The following is a 17593-nucleotide window of genomic DNA, read 5'->3' on the forward strand; positions in this document are numbered from 1 at the left end:
AGCAAAACCCAGTCTTGGTGGCTATGTGAGGTGAATAGTGGTATCTAATTGTCCAATTTTTTTTTCAAGTTCTTAAAATGGCGTTCCCAGGACATTCTTTGTCCCCCACGCAAGCATCAGTCATCATCCTGCCAATTCGTCATTTGACACTTTTTTTTCCTATTCCCAAGTACTCAGCATCAGGGTGGGTGTTGGAAGATCCTCCCCCCTACTCCCTCAAAGCTCTGTTAATTCTTCCTCCAGTGGTCCCAATCTGAAAACCAACAGCAAGAACAGTGCCTAAGGTAGGCCACCACCCTAAACATAATGGCCTCCTATTTATAAATAGATTAAAAAAAAAATTTATAACCTTCATCCACAATTGACAAGCTTAAAAATTTTCACGTGTCAGATTATTTTCATATTGCATTTAATTGTCATTTGCTGTTGATGGTAGTAAGGTGTTGTTCTTTTCAGAGACTTTATACCTAGAATCTACAGTCAGCCTCCATCGGCATGGCCAACACCGTGTGGATCGTGACTGCCATCATTAGGACTTGCTGCTATTAGAACTGCAGAACGTTCCTGACTACTTCGACATAGTGGCTATCCGCAGGCGGCTTCCTCTGACTTCCCGGCTGTAGGAACTTCTTAATTGTAGAGATGTTGCTGATTCTTGTTTTAAATGCCTGGAATGAGAAATAGTAAAATCAAGGCCTTGATAGCAGTGACAAGCTTTAAGAAAAATCAAAAGATTGTCATGAAAAGAGGGCGCTTAGACTAGCAGCTTTGTGGAGCCCAGTGTGTTGCCTCTGAGTTAATCTCTCGACATGTATGTTTACCAGGTGCCCCGGGGAAGGGCATTATAATTGCAGGTGTGTGTGGCATGAGTTAAATTATCTTAATAAAAAATCACTGTCACATTTAGGAAGTGTATATTAAAAACTCAAAAAATTTCTATCCTTGACTTATCAATTCCTGTTCTAGGAATTTACTATATTAATTAATTTATTTCTTATTATAAGGGAATAAGTAAGAGTGTTAGCAAAGAAATAAGTATAATAATGTTATGAGTGAAAAATCAGAAATAACCTATGTTTCAAAGAAATCATTTATATAATTATGGTACATCCTTACAAGAATGTAGGCCAGCAATTTAAAATTACATTATATGTAAAAAGAAAGAGGAAAGTCTCTATATTAATAGGGGGAAATCTCTAGAACACATTGCGTAGGGAAAAATAGAAGCCCAGAGCATTGTGTAAGAAAAAAAAGCAGGGGATAAATAGTCATTTTCGCATGTATCTGCATAAATGGGAAGGGTGGGAGGTACAGAAAACAAATAAAAGTGATTATAAGAGCAGGAAAGTGAGAGGGCAGTAGTGGGAGATTTCGTAATTTATGCCCTTTTATGTAGTTTCGATTTTTCAAAAAGATGTGTCTCCATTGCCTAATGAAAATAATGTGCTACTGCAGAAGAATATTTCTTGACATGTAAATATGTTTATGATAATTTAAAACACGATTAAAAGCAGGTTATGAAACAATATTTAGTAAGAATCTATTTGGGGAGAAAAATGTAATATAATAGTCAGAATATCTAATGCAGCAACATTTGGCTGGTTAGATCTTTTTTTTTTAGGCTATACAAATGTATAATGTAACTACACAAACTTGCATTTCTTTAGTAATGAGAAAAAACGTTATTTTAAAACTGTACAACCTATGGTCACCTATTAGATAAACTGTTTCCAATGAATTGGAATAGAGGCCTGTAAGGTCTGGTGGTGGCAGGATTCAGAGAGAGAGACCTGAGGACTGAGAAGATATGGCACGTGATTAAGTGGCGCCACCTAGGCAGCGGCTCTGAGCAATCAGGGGACTTCATGAAGGCCCTGGAATCATGGAGACCAAAGGGGAGTAGAGTTGTCTGGTAGGAGCTACAGAGGGACTCAGCAAAGATAGACTTGTCAGCCTTGCTTCATCAGGAAAATACACATGAAGTACAAGAAGAAGAAGAAGAAGGAGGAGGAGGAGGAGGGAGAGGGAGAGGGAGAGGGAGGAGGAGGAGGACGAGAGGAAGAGGAGGAAAGCACTACAAAAATGAAAAACACTAAATGTTTATGCTAGAAACTGAAATAACCTATTTTTTCTCCCTTCATAAGATTTTATTTCCTAAAAATCCTAGAATGTGAGCAGGGGGAAATTAACAAAATAGGTAAAATAACGATTTGTTAAAAAAAGTCTTTTTGAGTTTCTTTTGAGATTGACCTGGAGGCACATTTTATTTCAGTCTTTGTTTCTATTCATGTTGTCCTGGGCTTTGTGTGGATATTAATGCACTACCTTCAGCAGAGGGAAGTCTGAAAGAACATCAGCATTAAGTTCTTCAACATTTAAAATAGCTTCCAACAGTTGTATGTCTGCCCAACTGAATTTATTGCCAACAAGAAAATCCTCTCCATGGTCTTTCAAGATCTAAAGAAAGAAAAACAACAAAGAATATTAAATAAAAAGAAAGGCTATTTTGCTTGACTAAACACTTACCAAGCATGAAATCTGTAGAGATCAAATTTGCTAAAGAATGTTTTTTGTGATAATCTCCAAGAATGCTACAAGGATAGGAGGAAATGAACACTCTTACACATTGCTGTATATTGGCATGATCTTTTTAGAAGCTTGTCAGTGATTATCAAGACATTCTGGGTTGCGAAGTGCTAGAATAGAGCTCCTTGTTATGACCCTGGAGCTGGTGAAGTAAAACTGTACCCACTGGCACAGGGGGACACAAAAGTCATGATTAGCTAGAATCTGGCTACGGTACCACGAGTACGAAGAAGTTACTAATGGGATACCAGAAGCCTGAACCTGTTGCATGAAAAGAAAGTAGCATTTATCCTACTTCCCCATGAAAATCATACCTCAGAGTAACGAAATATGAGGGGGAAGAGGAACGTCCCTCTTAATTGGCCAACATTTCTAATCAGCTCTTTTCTGCTTCTGTAAACATGCTTGTTGCAAGGCCAGAGATCTCGGGGTCAACTGAGAACTCATCCTCCCCGAAAGATGTATTGCTTTAGTACTTGTTAGATAGAAAATCCTATGATCCGTAACTGCCTGTAGCCCATAGCAATTTCAGGGGTCTGTAAATCGGCCCATGCCAACTGTAACAACATGAGTACAAAAATAAAATTGCCACTCTCTCAGGGTCCAGATTTTCAGAGCACTAGCTCTTCTGGGACCGCCAGCGTAATCAAACTGAGTTACTCCAAACCTCCAGCTGCTGCTTGATTTCTCGCTGGTCTGAGTTCTTGCAACTTTTCTTCAACGAGGGAAGATTCATTTTATAAAAAGTATTCCAGCCAATAAACAAAGAGAGATTGACAGGATTGGGATATCAAAATTTCGCATCCACTAATAAATCAGTGGGTCTAGGCATTGATCACTAATCACATTCAGTAATAAGAGAAATGACAGCAGATGATATGTGCCTCCTAATGACACACACAGTACGTCCGGCCAAAATACATCAACCTTGAACCTGATCAAGCCTTTTTAACTTCCGATTGGCAGGAAATTTAGGGAATAGAGGAGTATGTTGAAATCGGTAAAATACAGACTGTGAGACACTCAGCAAAACAAATGCAAAAGTAAAAAAAAAGAAAAAGAGAAAGAGAGAAAGCAAGACGAAGGAGTGATCTTGACTATCAAAACAGACTTAAAATAGATAATAGACTAATTACAATGAAGGAATTTTAGTTTGATCCTAATTGGAGCAAATGAATTATTTTAAATGTTTTGGGAAGTCCCGCATTAGGCCACATGGATTTAAAAATCTGTAGTATGACAAAACACGGTTAACACTATAACTCAATCATCCTAGTTTTTATTTTATTTTACTTTATTTTACTTTATTTTATTTTATTTTATTTTATTTTATTTTATTTTATTTTATTTTATTTTATTTTATGAAAGGTATTTCAACGTCACTGTACATTGTTCTGGAATACACAGGAACCTGCTTTGTCTAGTACTCTGAAGTTCCGACAGAATTCTTCATTATAGTTTAGTCATTAGTAAACTATTCTTTTCCAAGGCTAAGACTAAGGAGAAATAGTACAGAATTATTTATCCTTTAAACCTTTCTTTATGGAACCTATGCTAACAGGTCTTTCTTACCACCTGGTATGCTGCCCTCTTGGTGCGGAATCATACCAGATGCACTGAGAAGACGTTTGTAATTAGGAGCCACTCCATAACGACTTCAGAAAAATTGTACTTTTAAGAGACTTGCCTTTTGATTGAGACATGATTAGCCTACAGTATTAAACTTGGAAGGAATACCTGACAATGTATTTGAGATGGTGATGCCTTGGGCTGATAGCTTTTATAAAAAGTCGGAACAGAAATGCTGTGTACTTTCATGGCACTTAGTTTCTTCCAATCGTTTTGTTGGAATAATCACACGTGTTATTTGTTCTTGGAATCCTTATTAAAGTTTTAGTCCAAATGCAGGGAACCTCTAAGATGGCCTCTGTCTTTTCAGGCAGTCGCTCTTTTAAATATCCTTATTGAAAAGGAGAAACGAAAAGGTCCCAGAACCCGCAGCCTGGGAAGGGAAAGTGGAAACTGGCTGCGCCTCCCTCCCAGTTCTCCTCTGTCCCTCCCAATGTCTCACTGGGATCAGAGAAGGGTTTGGAGGCCCCTCTGCCCGCCCCCCCCCCCCATAGATGTCAGTCCCGCCCCCTGCTCCCCACCCCTGCAGGAAGACGTACACACAGCTAGAGCAGCTGTGAGGACCCAGACCCTGTGTCACCAGAGACCAAGGTACCTGCCACAGCACCTCTGCTCGCTCCTGGGAGGCCTCGCTCAGATCCAAACTGGATCTCTGCACCTACCTTTTCAAAGACAGGGAAGTAACGGGTTTTGGCTTTCTTCACGATTAAAGCAAAGTTCTCCTCTCTTTCCTCTGGGGGGCTGAATGGAGTCTGCAGGATCATCATCATGAGGTCCTGAGTGCCATCAGTGTACATGTCGATCCTGACAAAACACCATGTGACCCTCATTCTCAGAGGTAGATTTGAGTGAGGGATTTTTTCACTTGGGACTAATACGGTGTAAATAGATGTCGGGGCAAGTGACTTTTGATTCCCCCTTCTTTACTTCCTTCCAGTGCAGGAATAATTTCTATCACCAGAACTGGCCATGAGACCACAGTTTAGTAGAGTCTCTGGAAATGTTAATTGACCAATGGGATGTGTGAGAGAATTAATGACTGTCACTAAGTTAAAATCTGTCATGAACAAACAATTAGACCACTATGGGCTTAAAAAGCTAACTGAATGAAGTATGCCAAAAATGCAAAACTATGAGCACCGGATTCTCTTCGCTTGGAAGATGCCTATAACTTAGCAGGTTTTCCATTGACCCGGCGACTGAGAAGAAAATGTTCACTCTCCCAACAGGTCCGGCAAACAGCTCCACTTCATTCTCTAAACATTTTCCTATCATTGAAAACACTTTTAAAAAATAGCGAAGATATATTACTATTATTTATCGGCCTATCGGTTCAGTCACACTGTGCTTCTATCGCTATACTAGCCTGCAAACTCGTTAAAGGTTCTGTGACTTTGTCATTGTCTTTCTTTTTAACATATATAAAAGAATAATTAACTTTCATTGTCCTATCTGAATTACATATCCTTGTTTAGCAGGTTAGATTGCCATCCAGCTTGCTTTCACTAGTCTATTACAGTTTATGCCTAACATGGAGAAAAAAGTATAAACAATGCTATCTACACCTTTGGACACATTTTAGAAAAAAAGCCATCGGTATTAAAAAGAAAACAATAAAACGCACGTGTAAAAACAATGAGAAACAGCCTGTTTTGGCATTTTAGTACTTATTTATGTTGTTATAGACTTATATTTATGTTGGTAAAAAAGGATTCTATTCATATATTGCGTTTGAAATTGCTTCTCTTGGCCGCAGGGTTCAGTAGTATAATGTTTAGCACTTTGGACCCTGAAAATGCTTCTCTGGCCTTCTCTTAGCTCAGAATGAAAGGCTACACCTGAATCGGGTCTCAGTGCCCACAGAAGCTCAGATAAGAATTGAGTGTAGGCATGAACCCTATGATACCTGACCGTCTCCTTCAGGTCCTTGCCATACAGGTTGTACTTGGCAGCGAGGTAGCTGAGGATGGCTCTAGTCTGCGTCAGCATCATTCCATCAATTTCAACCAGAGGCACTTGGCCAAAAAGCAGGCGTCCATCTGCAGTTTGAGCAAAGAAAGGTTAAAATACTTTCCTTCCGTGGCTGTGGGAAGCCTGCAAAAGGGTTCGTTTCAAATTTTGTTGAATGATTTTTAGTTTTCATCTGAAGTGGTGAGTTAAAGACCCCAGTTGTTGAGGAAATGCCTACCATCTGCTTCACAGAAAATTTGAGATGCACTTGATGGTTTCACGCATTTTGTATGTTGGTCGGCTTTGTATCATGATTATTTAAGAGTTTCTACATTTACTATGAGTATGTCATAGTATAAATGTTTCTGGTTCTTAAAGTTTAGGGTGTCTAAGAATCATCACTTGGGGGAGGTGATTTGTTAAAGATATTCACACCGTCTCCCAGATATTCTGATTCAAAGGTAGAATCTGGGAGTCTTAATGCTTGAAAAAGCACATCAGGCATCACTCTAGGTCCACACAGCATCAGGATAACATGACAGTAAGAAGCCCCGGCAGACGTGGGTCTGACTGTCAGCGTTAGCCCTTTCCAGCCATGTGATATTAAGCCAATGACTTACCTGAGCTTCAGCTTCCTTTTCTCTAAAAGAGTAATCATATCTATTTAGCAGGATTTTGAAAGAATGAAATAAGATAACATGAGTAAAACCATGAGTACTGTCAACAGTGTTTAGGAAAATCAAATTTTCTTCTTAGTGAGTGACTGTCTATACAAATAATGCATGTCAAGATCTACTACAAATAGTGCCCTTTTCATGGCCTCTTGAAGAATTGAAAAGCCTTTCAATTTCATACCTGTACATTGCTGAGATTAAGGAGCATTACCCAAACTAGGAATCAGATTTCACGAGCACATTGGCAAAGGCCACAGTTAATTTCTCCAACTTCCACTACCTTTCGTGCTTGACTTAGTGAGAGGCAGTAGCAGACGGTGGGGAGAACACCACCCCTGGAACCAGGAACGGCTTTTCAGGGAGTCCGTGTCCCTGTTTCGGCAAGTGTCTGAGCTTATTTTCTGACCTATAACAGTATCTGTCCTGCCCACCTTACTCAGTTTCTTTGAGTAGAAATAAGATCATGCCTGTAGTCATGCTTTGGAAATATCAGTACTGTTATTAAGGGAGAGACTGCAGGACCTCCATTTCCTAAAAGTTTTACATTTGCTCAGTATTGACAGATCGTGGGCCTTGCTGCTTATAAGTGACGCAAACATGCATTAGAAATGATCCCCGCAGAACCAGGAGCTGATGATCTTCTTCAGCAGGAGTTTTACAAATCTCAGTTCAAGGAAAGGATGTTTGAGATCATTCAATTCAATTGATGTATATGAGATGATGGCGTGGTGGAGGCCAAGGGAGGCAAACTTGACTTGCCCAAACTCACTGTCTGGGGACAGCTAAGGCAGCAGAAATAAGCCTCCTGGCTCGCGGCCCAGTGATCTCTCTGCTGTCCCTCTCTGCCTTGGTTCACAAATAGCAGTAATGCCCAGGAGGGTGGCCCAAGCAACTAGCAGCATCCCCGACTCAAGAAGGGCTGGGGGATTTCAGAGGCTCTGAGGGAGCACTCCTGCCACAATGATCATGGAAAAGCTCATGGAGATACATTCATTTATTTGTTCAATAGGTACGCATTTATCCCTTACTGTGTACGCATTTATCCCTTTCTGTCTTTGGGCAGAAACACAGAAAGAGTGGAGGGAGCTTTGGGAGGATTCCAGATAATAAAGTTCCTGGACAAGAATTGGGAAAGGGGTGAGTGAGCCTTACCCACTCAATAAGAGCTACTGGTACAGTGCAATCTACAACCACAGATCACTTTTATTTTTTGGTAAAGAGGATGCTTATGTCAACTATATTTTAATTTTAACATATTTGAAAAAAAGAGGATGCGGAGAAGTTGAAGGCCTTGCGCAAAGTCATACAGTTTGTAAACGGTGTGTCTGCTGACTACTAAGTGAATATTTTCCTTAAAAAAAAATTGTGTTACTTTCATGACTGTTGGCTAGCAACAATGGGACACCTGAGTTTCCTTAGATGAGGAAAATAACGTTATGGATGTTAGTAGTTTAAGAAGTACCGTGAAAGTACCAGTCTTCTCTCCGTGTGAGAAGGTTTTCTGGGGAATTATAACGGTTAAAGACATCGTCTTGGATCTTTTCTACAGTCTTGATTCTAAAACTGTGACCGATCAAAACGGTTTCTGTTCGTTTGTTAAAACCACCAAGAACAAGTGGATGCAAACCAAGAGAACTAGAGAATACCTTAGGTCAAAATCCCCTGCCCTTTTGTTCCCTCCCCTCCAACCCACTGGATCATTATTTAAGAATTATTAAAAGAGTCTTCAGTGGGACGGGGAGTTTTGAACCAATTAGCACTGGGTCAACCAATGCTATCATATCTAATCGAAGCCGGGTCATAACCTACTTGATAAGCTTTTATAAATAAAAGCTAAAGAGACAATGCAGATGACAAATTTAGCTCTGTGTCAGAGACAAAGTGAATAGTCAATGTTAATGTCACACTGCGTGCTTTTTCTAACAGTTGTCATTCTAGAGTTCTGTCTTCTGTAATGACATGGGTATTTCCAGAACATCAAATAACATGCCAATAACATCAAATAAATCTAGGCTCACCCTTCTGCAACTTCTCATATTGTTCTCTTGTTTCAAGAAATTCTTCTTCAAACTAGATAAAGGATAGAGACATGGTTATAACTTTAGGGTCCTTAAAAAAAGAAAATATAAGGAGAGAGAGAGAGAGAGAGAGAAAGAAAGCAAGAAAGCAAGAAAGCAAGAAAGCAAGAAAGCAAGAAAGCAAGAAAGCAAGAAAGCAAGAAAGCAAGAAAGCAAGAAAGCAAGAAAGCAAGAAAGCAAGAAAGCAAGAAAGAAAGCAAGAAAGAAAGAAAGAAAGAAAGAAAGAAAGAAAGAAAGAAAGAAAAAGAAAAAGAGAAACGTTCACAGTATATAAACTTCCCAATGGCTTCCAGAAAGAAAATTTTCAAGGAACCATAATACGCTCAACTTACACACAGTCAACAAATCTGATAGTGTGTGTAAATTAGCTTGGCATGGGACTGGCATCCCTTTTATTTTTGGCTTACTTAAAGCATGGCCCACAGCCCTCATTTACATTTTTCCTTTTCTTCACCTTAGCTCTTCTCTCCAAACTCTTGTCTTTTACTCTGACTTCCCCAATGATTTCTGTTCTTCCGTTTTCTCTTTCCTTTTTCCTCGCTCTTCTGTTATTCTCCCTCAATATCAGTTCAAATTAAATTTCTCTTTGATGCTATACAATCAATAAAAAGGATCCAAAGATCATTACTCAAGTAAGGTTATCATCATTCATCGATGGAGTTTTTAAAGCGCTTTTTGGTAAGAGTGATTTTTTTCTATCCCTCCACCTTGAGGTGTGGGTGGGTGTCGGGAGCCATTACAAGGCACTGAAGGTGTCAAGTAGCTTGGAGACATAAAGCAGTTGCTAACACTGCTTGGAGCCATATAGCAGCTGCTGAGACAGCTTAAACAATGATTCAAGGAAGCAGGACGTTAAGTTAAACATTACTGACCCTGGTGAGGAGATTCTCCCCATTAAGAAACTTTTTTAAGGTAATGGAATGTTTTTACAACACTGAAAGCAGGTATGTTTGTACCCTGAGAGCTGCATGTTTTATGATCTTGTGTAAATGTCAGCTTTCGACTGATATACGTTATGCTTTGTTATTGTATCCAAAAACCAATATAAAGGCTGTACTAAATAAACTTGGGGCTGCAGCAGTGAGACTGTATGCCCTCCCGAAGCGCTTTCCTGTCTTTTTTTTCCCTTAGGCTTCACCCCCCTCTTTCAGGTGCTGTTCGACTTTAGTCAGCTGGCTCCAGCAGGTGGGGTAAGGTGAGCACTGTTAGGGGAGCAATCCCTAAAGGGAAAAGAGGGTGACAAAGAAGGTCATGAGTCCTTGTTCTAGAGGGGATGATTTTCAAATAGGAAAAAGAAAGTCTACATCTGCATAAAAACGAGCAATTCTACTTGTGAAAATCTATGGAAAAATCAGTGGAGAGGGAATTCAGAGTTAAGGAAAGACCCCCACGGGGTTACCCCTTCAGAGGAGGATTTACATGAAGATCAGACTGCAGTTGGGCATAGGGTTCCAATTTTTGTGTTTTTTTTTATGCCTACAGCACCTGGTCTTCCTAGGTGGTCTCCCATCCAAGTTCTGACCAGGCTCGACCCTACTTAAGTTCCGAGGTCAGATGGGATTAGGCTTGTTCAGGGTGGCATGGCCATAGACTGAGCCTAGGGTTCTAGTTGGCAGCCATGGATAGAACATGATGAGGTACTAAGGCAGAGTTGAAAAGATCCCCGGGAATCAGTTGGTTTCAATAGAAAGAATGATTCAGATGTGGGTACCCTCTCTCTCCTTTGTCTTGTGATCAGCCAAGATCTTCCCAGGTCCCATAAAGCTTCCAGAACACCTTCCTAGGCTTCCACCCTCGCACTCCTTCTTAAATGGAGGACTATGATCTGTCCTTCTCCTCTTACACAGGAAGACAGTGGAAAACGAAAGAGTGGGTGCAGCTTGAAGGAACCATCATGAATTTTGAAGAGGGAAGAGGACTGCCACTTCAGTCTCACCCAAATTACCCTCCTTCCTTTTCTGACCAAGGAACCGACCTCCACTCCAGCCGCAGCCAGCAGCCAGCGGATTGACTCCATCCTGCCCCTGCCACGAAAGTAGTAAAGCTTGGGTTTGGCTGCCATGACTTCTGGCTCAGGGTTTTCTGAAGAGAAAAATTAAAAAAAATATGTTTAAAGAACAAACTAACACATGCTATGTGGTATGTCTCTGTTCATAACAATTCCAAAACAGACAAAATGAAACTATTTTTTAGGGACGCAAACACAGGAGGTAAAACTATGAAAAAAAGTTAGGAAATAATTATCACAGGAGCAAGATGATCATTACCTCTAGTGAGGAGGATGGAGATTGTGATTGGGGGGGTAAGTGGAGTATTCTGGGGTGCTAATAATGTTCTATTTCTTAAACAGAATCAGTAATTAACCTTTATAATTAATCTTTAAACTGCAAATGTTTTTGCACTCTCATATGTATGCTCTAACTCACAATTTAAGAAAAAGGTAAGAAGAAACAATACATATCACGGTATCAAGGTATTCTGTAGATTTGAGAGACTGCTTCTGATATTTTGAGAAAGGAACCAGGAGTTAAGATGATAGCTTTATGAGTGATCTTTGAAAAAGAAAATCTTTTCTAACAGTGGCAAGGATTGGGCCTCCTTGGACTGAAATGTTCGGTGGGAAGTGAGAACTCTTTCATTTCTGTCGCAGGATTTTCCTGAGTGCTAGGACAAGGTCAGATGAAGACATAGACAAGACCAGGATTCTGGTCCTACCTGGCCACCAAGGAGCTGCGTAAGCTTAGGCCCAATTCACTAAACCTGTCTGCCTTCATGTACTTATCTGCTATTGAGAAGAATTACACTAGGTGATCTGCCTCCTTTTAAAGGACAACATAGTGATAATGCAAGCGTACCTGGTAGCACTTTCTACCCCATTGTTGCAAGAGCCGCAGTGACTCTTATGTTAGTGACCCTGCTGGCATGTCAGGAAGCATCAGGGCAAACAACAGGATGGGGAAGCTGACCTCAGCTTCCAAAGGCAGCACTTATAGTCGCCTTCACTATTGTATGTTATTCCATCTCTCTCAGCCTCAGTCTCCTAATCCTTAAAATGGGGGTAGTGGTTATATTACCCAACTCAGAGGGTCATGTGAGGACCATGGATTGAATAAAGTAATAGGTAAAATGCATACCACAATTTCTGAGTCATATCAAGTAGAGTCCTTCACACTTCTTTAAATGAATTACAAATGGATTTTGTGTTTCTTAGAGTTTCTTAAGCTAAGATGGGCTTGTCCGATAGCTTTATACGGGATTTATAAGTGTTCGTTGCAAACACAATTGATATTTGTAAAAAAAAAAAAAAAAAAAGCTAAAATATTTGTTATTTGGACACTGTTGCAATCCAAGATATTGGAAAAGTAAAATCTGGTGTGGCTTTCACCTTCACTTTGTGCTTATGAGCATAACGAGCATTTTTGTGGTTCATGAGTGTATGAAAGTGTATTTTGGGATCTGACGTAATGGCTCTGTGCCCACTGTTTTCCCCACTTCACTTCGGCCTGCCTCTTGAACATTCTCAAGGCATGCGGGAGACAGAAGAATGAAACTTTGGAATCCAGAGCTGGATTACAAGGGATAAGATCACTCCTCTCCCTGCCATCACCTCCAAGCCTTCCCTGGAGCCTGAGGGAGCCCTAAAAGCCAAACATTAGAGCAAAGGAGACCTCACCTCAGATAAATAGGTCTGTATCTGGCAAACCTCCCTTTCTAGAACAAGAGAAGGAAACTCGTTCCTCCGGTTGTTAATAATCAGTGACCACTTGGAAAAATCCCAACAAATGTTTGTGTGCACCATAAATAGCTGGCTCTGGCCACCCAGACATTCCTCCTCTCTCAGCCTCAGGTGGCTCTGTGCCCTTTAATTAGGTTCTCAGATGGATGATGGAGAACTGAACTGGAGGTTGTTAAACAGGCTTAAGCGTCCCCACCCCCAACCCCTTCTCGAAGGGCTGAGCACAGAGAAGGGGCCCAATAACTCTTACAAGCAGACAGCCCAAGAACCAGCTGCTCCCCCTGGATTCTTCACTGCAAAACACCAACAAAGAGGGAAACTTCTGGAAGGCAGAGGTTGTGGCATAGTTCTTCCATCTCCTATAGAACCAACCTGGTGTTATCCCAGACACATGGCAGCTATTACCTCAGTGTGCCACTCTGAGACGTGTACCAGTTTCTTAACTTATTACATTTCTGTGTTTGATCTTTCATTCTTTCTTTCAATAGCAAACATTTTTTGAGCTCATACTATGGATATAATACGAGATTTCTTTGTATGCACTCCAGGCATACAAGGAAAACTAAGATGTGGTTCCTGCCATCAAAAACCTTAGATCTAGTGATGGAAACATCCAGACTACCAAGAGGTGAGTCAGAATGAAATAAGTGTTTAATGAAAGTACAATATGGTCTTACAGGAACTGAACAGAGCCTTACAGATGGGTACACATAAATATGTTTGTTTTTCCAAGCCCCACTCCTCCCTGCTCTATGGAATTATAGGTTAAGGACATAAACTAAGTCCTTTAGTTCTTTTTCCTTGACTTCGAATAAATTTCCACAAAGATTAGGATAAACTTCTGCTTGGTAATACAGAAGACCAAGGTTATCTATGCTTCAGATGGTAAATTCAATTATTCTCATTGTTGTTGTTGTTGTTGTTGTTGTTGTTTTTTTTTTAAGTACATTGTCAAAGCTTAAAAGCACAGGTGCAATGGAAATATTCCTTCCGTCCCTGGGAAATGAAGAGGCAGGAAACAAAGGAGCAGCGTATTCTGGATTTTACTCAAAATGCAAACACTCAAGAGAAAACACTGCTGGGAGACCTGGAACTGCCCTTGAGCCGAGTATAAATTCATGACCCTCTTCAACTCGGTGTCTTGTGCTGCTGACGTTGACCAACAGGAGTGTCCCAAATTCAATGAACCCGGTGCACCAAGAAGGCTCCTGCAGGGATCGTACGACATTGAGAGTCGAGACTCACCTCCCAGGCCTCACAAACTTCGCCTCTGAGCAGCTTCACCTGAGATGAGCAGTGGGGTACAGTCCCCCACTGAGAGCCCCAGGTGCCCATGCCTGAGGCGAGGTGAGAGAAAGCGGCGCTAATGGCATGGCAGACAACCTTGGGACAGTTGGAGTGTGGGCCTTGGGTATCGAATATGTCCCAAATGTTTTAGAAAATGTATCTGAGTGAGTCCCTGGGCACTAGTGTAAGCAAAGACCTAGGTTCCCATCTCAGCTCCACCTCTCACTTAAGCAAGTTTTATAACCTCTCTGTGCCTCAGTTTCCTCATTCGTACAAGGCTAATAATTCCTAATTCATTTACTTAGTTATGAGGTGAAAGTAAGATAGTTTATGTGAATTGCCGAATATAGTAAAGACTCAAAAAATGCCACACACAGACACACACATGCACATCTGTGTCTCTAGATTGCATCAACATTCACATCTGCTTCCGAAAGCAGTGGAAGGCATTCTCCAGAAGTGCAGTTTTGGACCAGCAGCATGAGCTTCGCCCAGGAGAGTGTTAGAAATGCAGAATCTCAGCCCCTGGGCCAGATCTACTGACTCATGGTCTGCATTCTTCACAAGATACCCAGGTTATTCACTCGGATATTAAAGTCTGAGAAGCTGAGTCTAGAGTTAAAACCCAACTAAGCTGCACCTGAGGCTCAGCGTGCAGCCCTAGTGTATCTTCGCCAGGGATCGCTAGGAGGCATAAATTGCAGGATGTGGTTTCTAAAACGTAGGACGAACAAATAGTGAAGTGCTGGAGTTGTGTGTGTGTCAAAGAACAGAGAAGGGGAAGAGGAGAGGGAATTTGGGAGAATCAGAAGTTAAATTCTCATGTTTGGTCATTTTTACCGATCTCCTTTGAAGAGAGGAATTCCCAGGATGTGAGGCCTTCAATTCTGAAACTTAACCAAGTACCAGATGTGCAGGTTCCAGTCCTAGGGCAGTTCTGAAAGAAATGTCAGTTTCCTCAACTATAAAATGAGGAGCTGATTCTAAATTAGATATTCTCTTTCATTTTTTTCAGTTTTAGCAATCTTTCTGATCTCGTTTCTCTTCTCTAGTCTTCATTCTTTGCCCTACACTGTTATCTGCTGAGCACATGTCTTAGGAAAGCAGCCAAGTTAACGGCCATTCTAGATAATTGAGGTAAACAACACACATTTTTCTCAATTATTTAAACAGGCAAAAAACAGGATTTGAGTGACTTTTCTGTATCATGAAAATTAAGGGGTTAATTTAAGAAGGTGCCAGCTTTAGCAAATGTTTTGGGCTAGAATAGAAGATGTCGATTCTATTATCAATAGAAATAGCCTTCGCTTTTACGTTGGCTTTTCCAGTGGCTCAGAATGGCCTATCTTTGTTACAACCAGCAGATCAAAATTTGTCACTGAGACAAAAAACCCTCCCAGATAACCCTGTATTCCTCAGAGAACTTAAATTGTGTAATTTGGAAGCACGTAGCAGCATTTTAGCTGCAAGTATATATATAATGTTTCAGAGCGCACCAAGACTTTTAGAATAGCTTTAAAGTTACAGTACATTTTTAAACGATTACAAACTATTTCTCTTCTACTTTTATAATATATGACACAATAGCAAGACATTTAATGAGTTAGATTTGACACGTTAATTATTTGGATTTGACATGTTATCAAAGGAAATGTCCCCTACTTGAAACTAGCCCCTCCATAAAAGTGCTCAAGTATTTCTATGGAATTTTTAATAAACAAACAGCTGAACGATATTCTTGGGTGGGGAGGAGGTGGATTATTGATGGACGAGGATGATCAGGAAGGGAGCTCTATTCCAAGCTCACATGCTAAGCATCTTCTCCGGAGAACTCTATATTTCAGTTTCAGAACCTAATTTTCTTTCCAGAAAATTAGTCTAATGAATTGATTCATGTTTCCCTAACTCACAAGAGGTTGTGTTATGTCCCCAAGGCTTACAAACTTATTTAAGTGAAAAATATAGCCAAGAAAGAGGCTTTCATCTCTCCAGGTCATCGAGGCTGCTTAGAGAATGAGCAAAGAGAGCTACCACATAACCTGTTGCTGTTTAAGTTTGGAACAAGTCCTAAAAAAAATTGTGTCAGGGCTTGCCTTAGAGACTCCTGTTTTTCAAGTGGGTACAGCTCCCCGGGAACACAGGACCCCTGAGGAAGACCCTAGTGTCAGATCACCTGGATTACATCTTCCAAGCACGGTGGAGCAGACATACAGATACAAGAGACGTAGTTTACCTGTTAGCACCATGACACAGAGTGGGTGGTGCCATGTTCCTTTCAATCATGTACAAAAGTATGAGAGTTGCCAAAAAAAAAAATGTAATGGCTCAAAAATTCATAAAAATTTAAATTCTATTAAGTATGTTATATCCTCTCATCAACTGAAACTCACCTGACTCTCACATACTTATTTTTGAAATTACATTTAATGTATGATATGGGTGCAGGAGATATTAATATCTGATATTATGTATATCATGCATAGGTAGTGAAAGTCTTCAAAAGGCCTTATCTACATGTATATTTGCTATCTTGCTTTCATTTACATACCTATTCTGCAGAAACAAATATCGACTCCCTTTCTTTGACATAGGCAAGTCTAGAAATATAGGCATTAAATTAACCACAAAGTTAAAACAATTGCTGACTACAAACTGCACATTTGGTCACAAAATATAACTACCCGGCCAAACCCAAAAAGAGTATGTAAGAACTTCACCACTCACCTTATCTCTTCCTGGCTCTTGTCTCTAGCGCTGTGGGGGGATGAAGTGAGGGTTTATAACCTTCTGCTTTCCAACCGAAGCTCCGCCCACTCAAGGGATTAGCCAATGAGTAGTCAAGTTTATACACTCCTGGGGCTTCACTTTGTTTGTATGTTTGATATACAAACATGTTTGTGCTGACAGTGTGCTGGCTGAAAATTACTGCTTCCATTGTCTGTATGTTTGATATCACCTCAAGTTTCCCAAGGAAGAAGAAAGTAAGATTCCACTGACTCAGTTAACAAGTATTTACTGGGTATCACTCCATGCCAGGTTCTGCTTTAGGCCCTGGATCTACAATGGTGGGTGTGACCGACCCAATTGTGTACCTGTGATGCTTGCATTCCACTCGGGGAAGACTGGCAGTATAAACACATAAACAAATAAATGCAGTGTGTTCAAAATAGTAATAGCAACAATATGTCAGATGATTATAGCTTATGGATAAATGAAATCTATGACAGCAATGCTATAAGGATAGGAGGGAGGAACTGGGAATTCTCTGTTATAAGTGGTATAGTGTTTTTTAAAGTGGTCTTAAAGTAGTTGTAAATATATACTGCTAACTCTAGGGCAACAACTAAAACTTTTTTTATAGACCCGTAATTGACATGCTAAGAGAGAAGAGAAAATAGAATCATAGAAAATGCTCAATTAAAACCAGAGAAGGCAGAAAAAGGGAAGACAAAAGAACAGAAACAAAGAACAAGGGAAACAAATAGAAAACAGTTATGAACATGGTAGATATTAATCCGGCTACATCAATCATGACTTTAAATGTGAATGGTCTTAAATATACCAATTAAGGGACAGATGAGTGGATTAATCCAAATAAGAGTCAATTATGTTTTCTATAAGAAACCCTCTTTACATATAAAGACAGATTGATT

The 17593-nt window shown here is 40.2% G+C and overlaps 1 protein-coding gene, 1 long non-coding RNA gene and 1 pseudogene across 4 annotated transcripts; 1 reads left to right on the plus strand and 2 right to left on the minus strand.

Moving 5' to 3' along the window:
- Nucleotides 1–392: 392 nt before the first annotated feature.
- On the minus strand, nucleotides 393–16743 carry LOC107515255 (glutathione S-transferase A4). 2 transcript variants are annotated; one of them, XM_016153860.2, is made up of 8 exons: nucleotides 16665–16696; nucleotides 14781–14877; nucleotides 10893–10999; nucleotides 8858–8909; nucleotides 6122–6254; nucleotides 4878–5019; nucleotides 2326–2457; nucleotides 393–668 (listed from the first exon to the last, which is right to left on the minus strand). In XM_016153860.2, the coding sequence occupies exons 3-8, from the start codon at nucleotides 10977–10979 to the stop codon at nucleotides 546–548; spliced, it is 669 nt and encodes a 222-aa protein (XP_016009346.1). In that variant the 5' UTR covers nucleotides 10980–10999; nucleotides 14781–14877; nucleotides 16665–16696; the 3' UTR covers nucleotides 393–545. The 2 variants fall into 2 exon arrangements, with proteins under 2 accessions (XP_016009346.1, XP_016009347.1); XM_016153861.2 differs by lacking the exon at nucleotides 14781–14877 and having other exon boundaries at nucleotides 16665–16743.
- On the minus strand, nucleotides 10391–10509 carry LOC118604515 (annotated as a pseudogene).
- Nucleotides 12519–13688, plus strand: LOC118601589. 2 transcript variants are annotated; one of them, XR_004950347.1, is made up of 3 exons: nucleotides 12519–12603; nucleotides 13142–13281; nucleotides 13598–13688. It is a non-coding gene; the product is annotated as an uncharacterized LOC118601589 (long non-coding RNA). The 2 variants fall into 2 exon arrangements; XR_004950348.1 differs by having other exon boundaries at nucleotides 12535–12603; nucleotides 13202–13281.
- Nucleotides 16744–17593: the final 850 nt, after the last annotated feature.

The sequence above is a fragment of the Rousettus aegyptiacus genome, unplaced genomic scaffold, assembly GCF_014176215.1.
Source record: "Rousettus aegyptiacus isolate mRouAeg1 unplaced genomic scaffold, mRouAeg1.p scaffold_m13_p_1, whole genome shotgun sequence".
Classification (NCBI taxonomy): domain Eukaryota; kingdom Metazoa; phylum Chordata; class Mammalia; order Chiroptera; family Pteropodidae; genus Rousettus; species Rousettus aegyptiacus.

Excerpts from the sequence above, each read along its gene's own strand:
- LOC107515255 (XM_016153861.2), bottom strand. The coding sequence starts at position 10,979 with ATGGCAGCCAAACCCAAGCTTTACTACTTTCGTGGCAGGGGCAGGATG. Across the intron at positions 8,910-10,892 it reads TGGCTGCGGCTGGAGTGGAG|TTTGAAGAAGAATTTCTTGA; the intron begins GTCGGTTCCTTG and ends TCCTTTATCTAG. Across the intron at positions 2,458-4,877 it reads ACTTCCCTGTCTTTGAAAAG|ATCTTGAAAGACCATGGAGA; the intron begins GTAGGTGCAGAG and ends TTCTTTCTTTAG.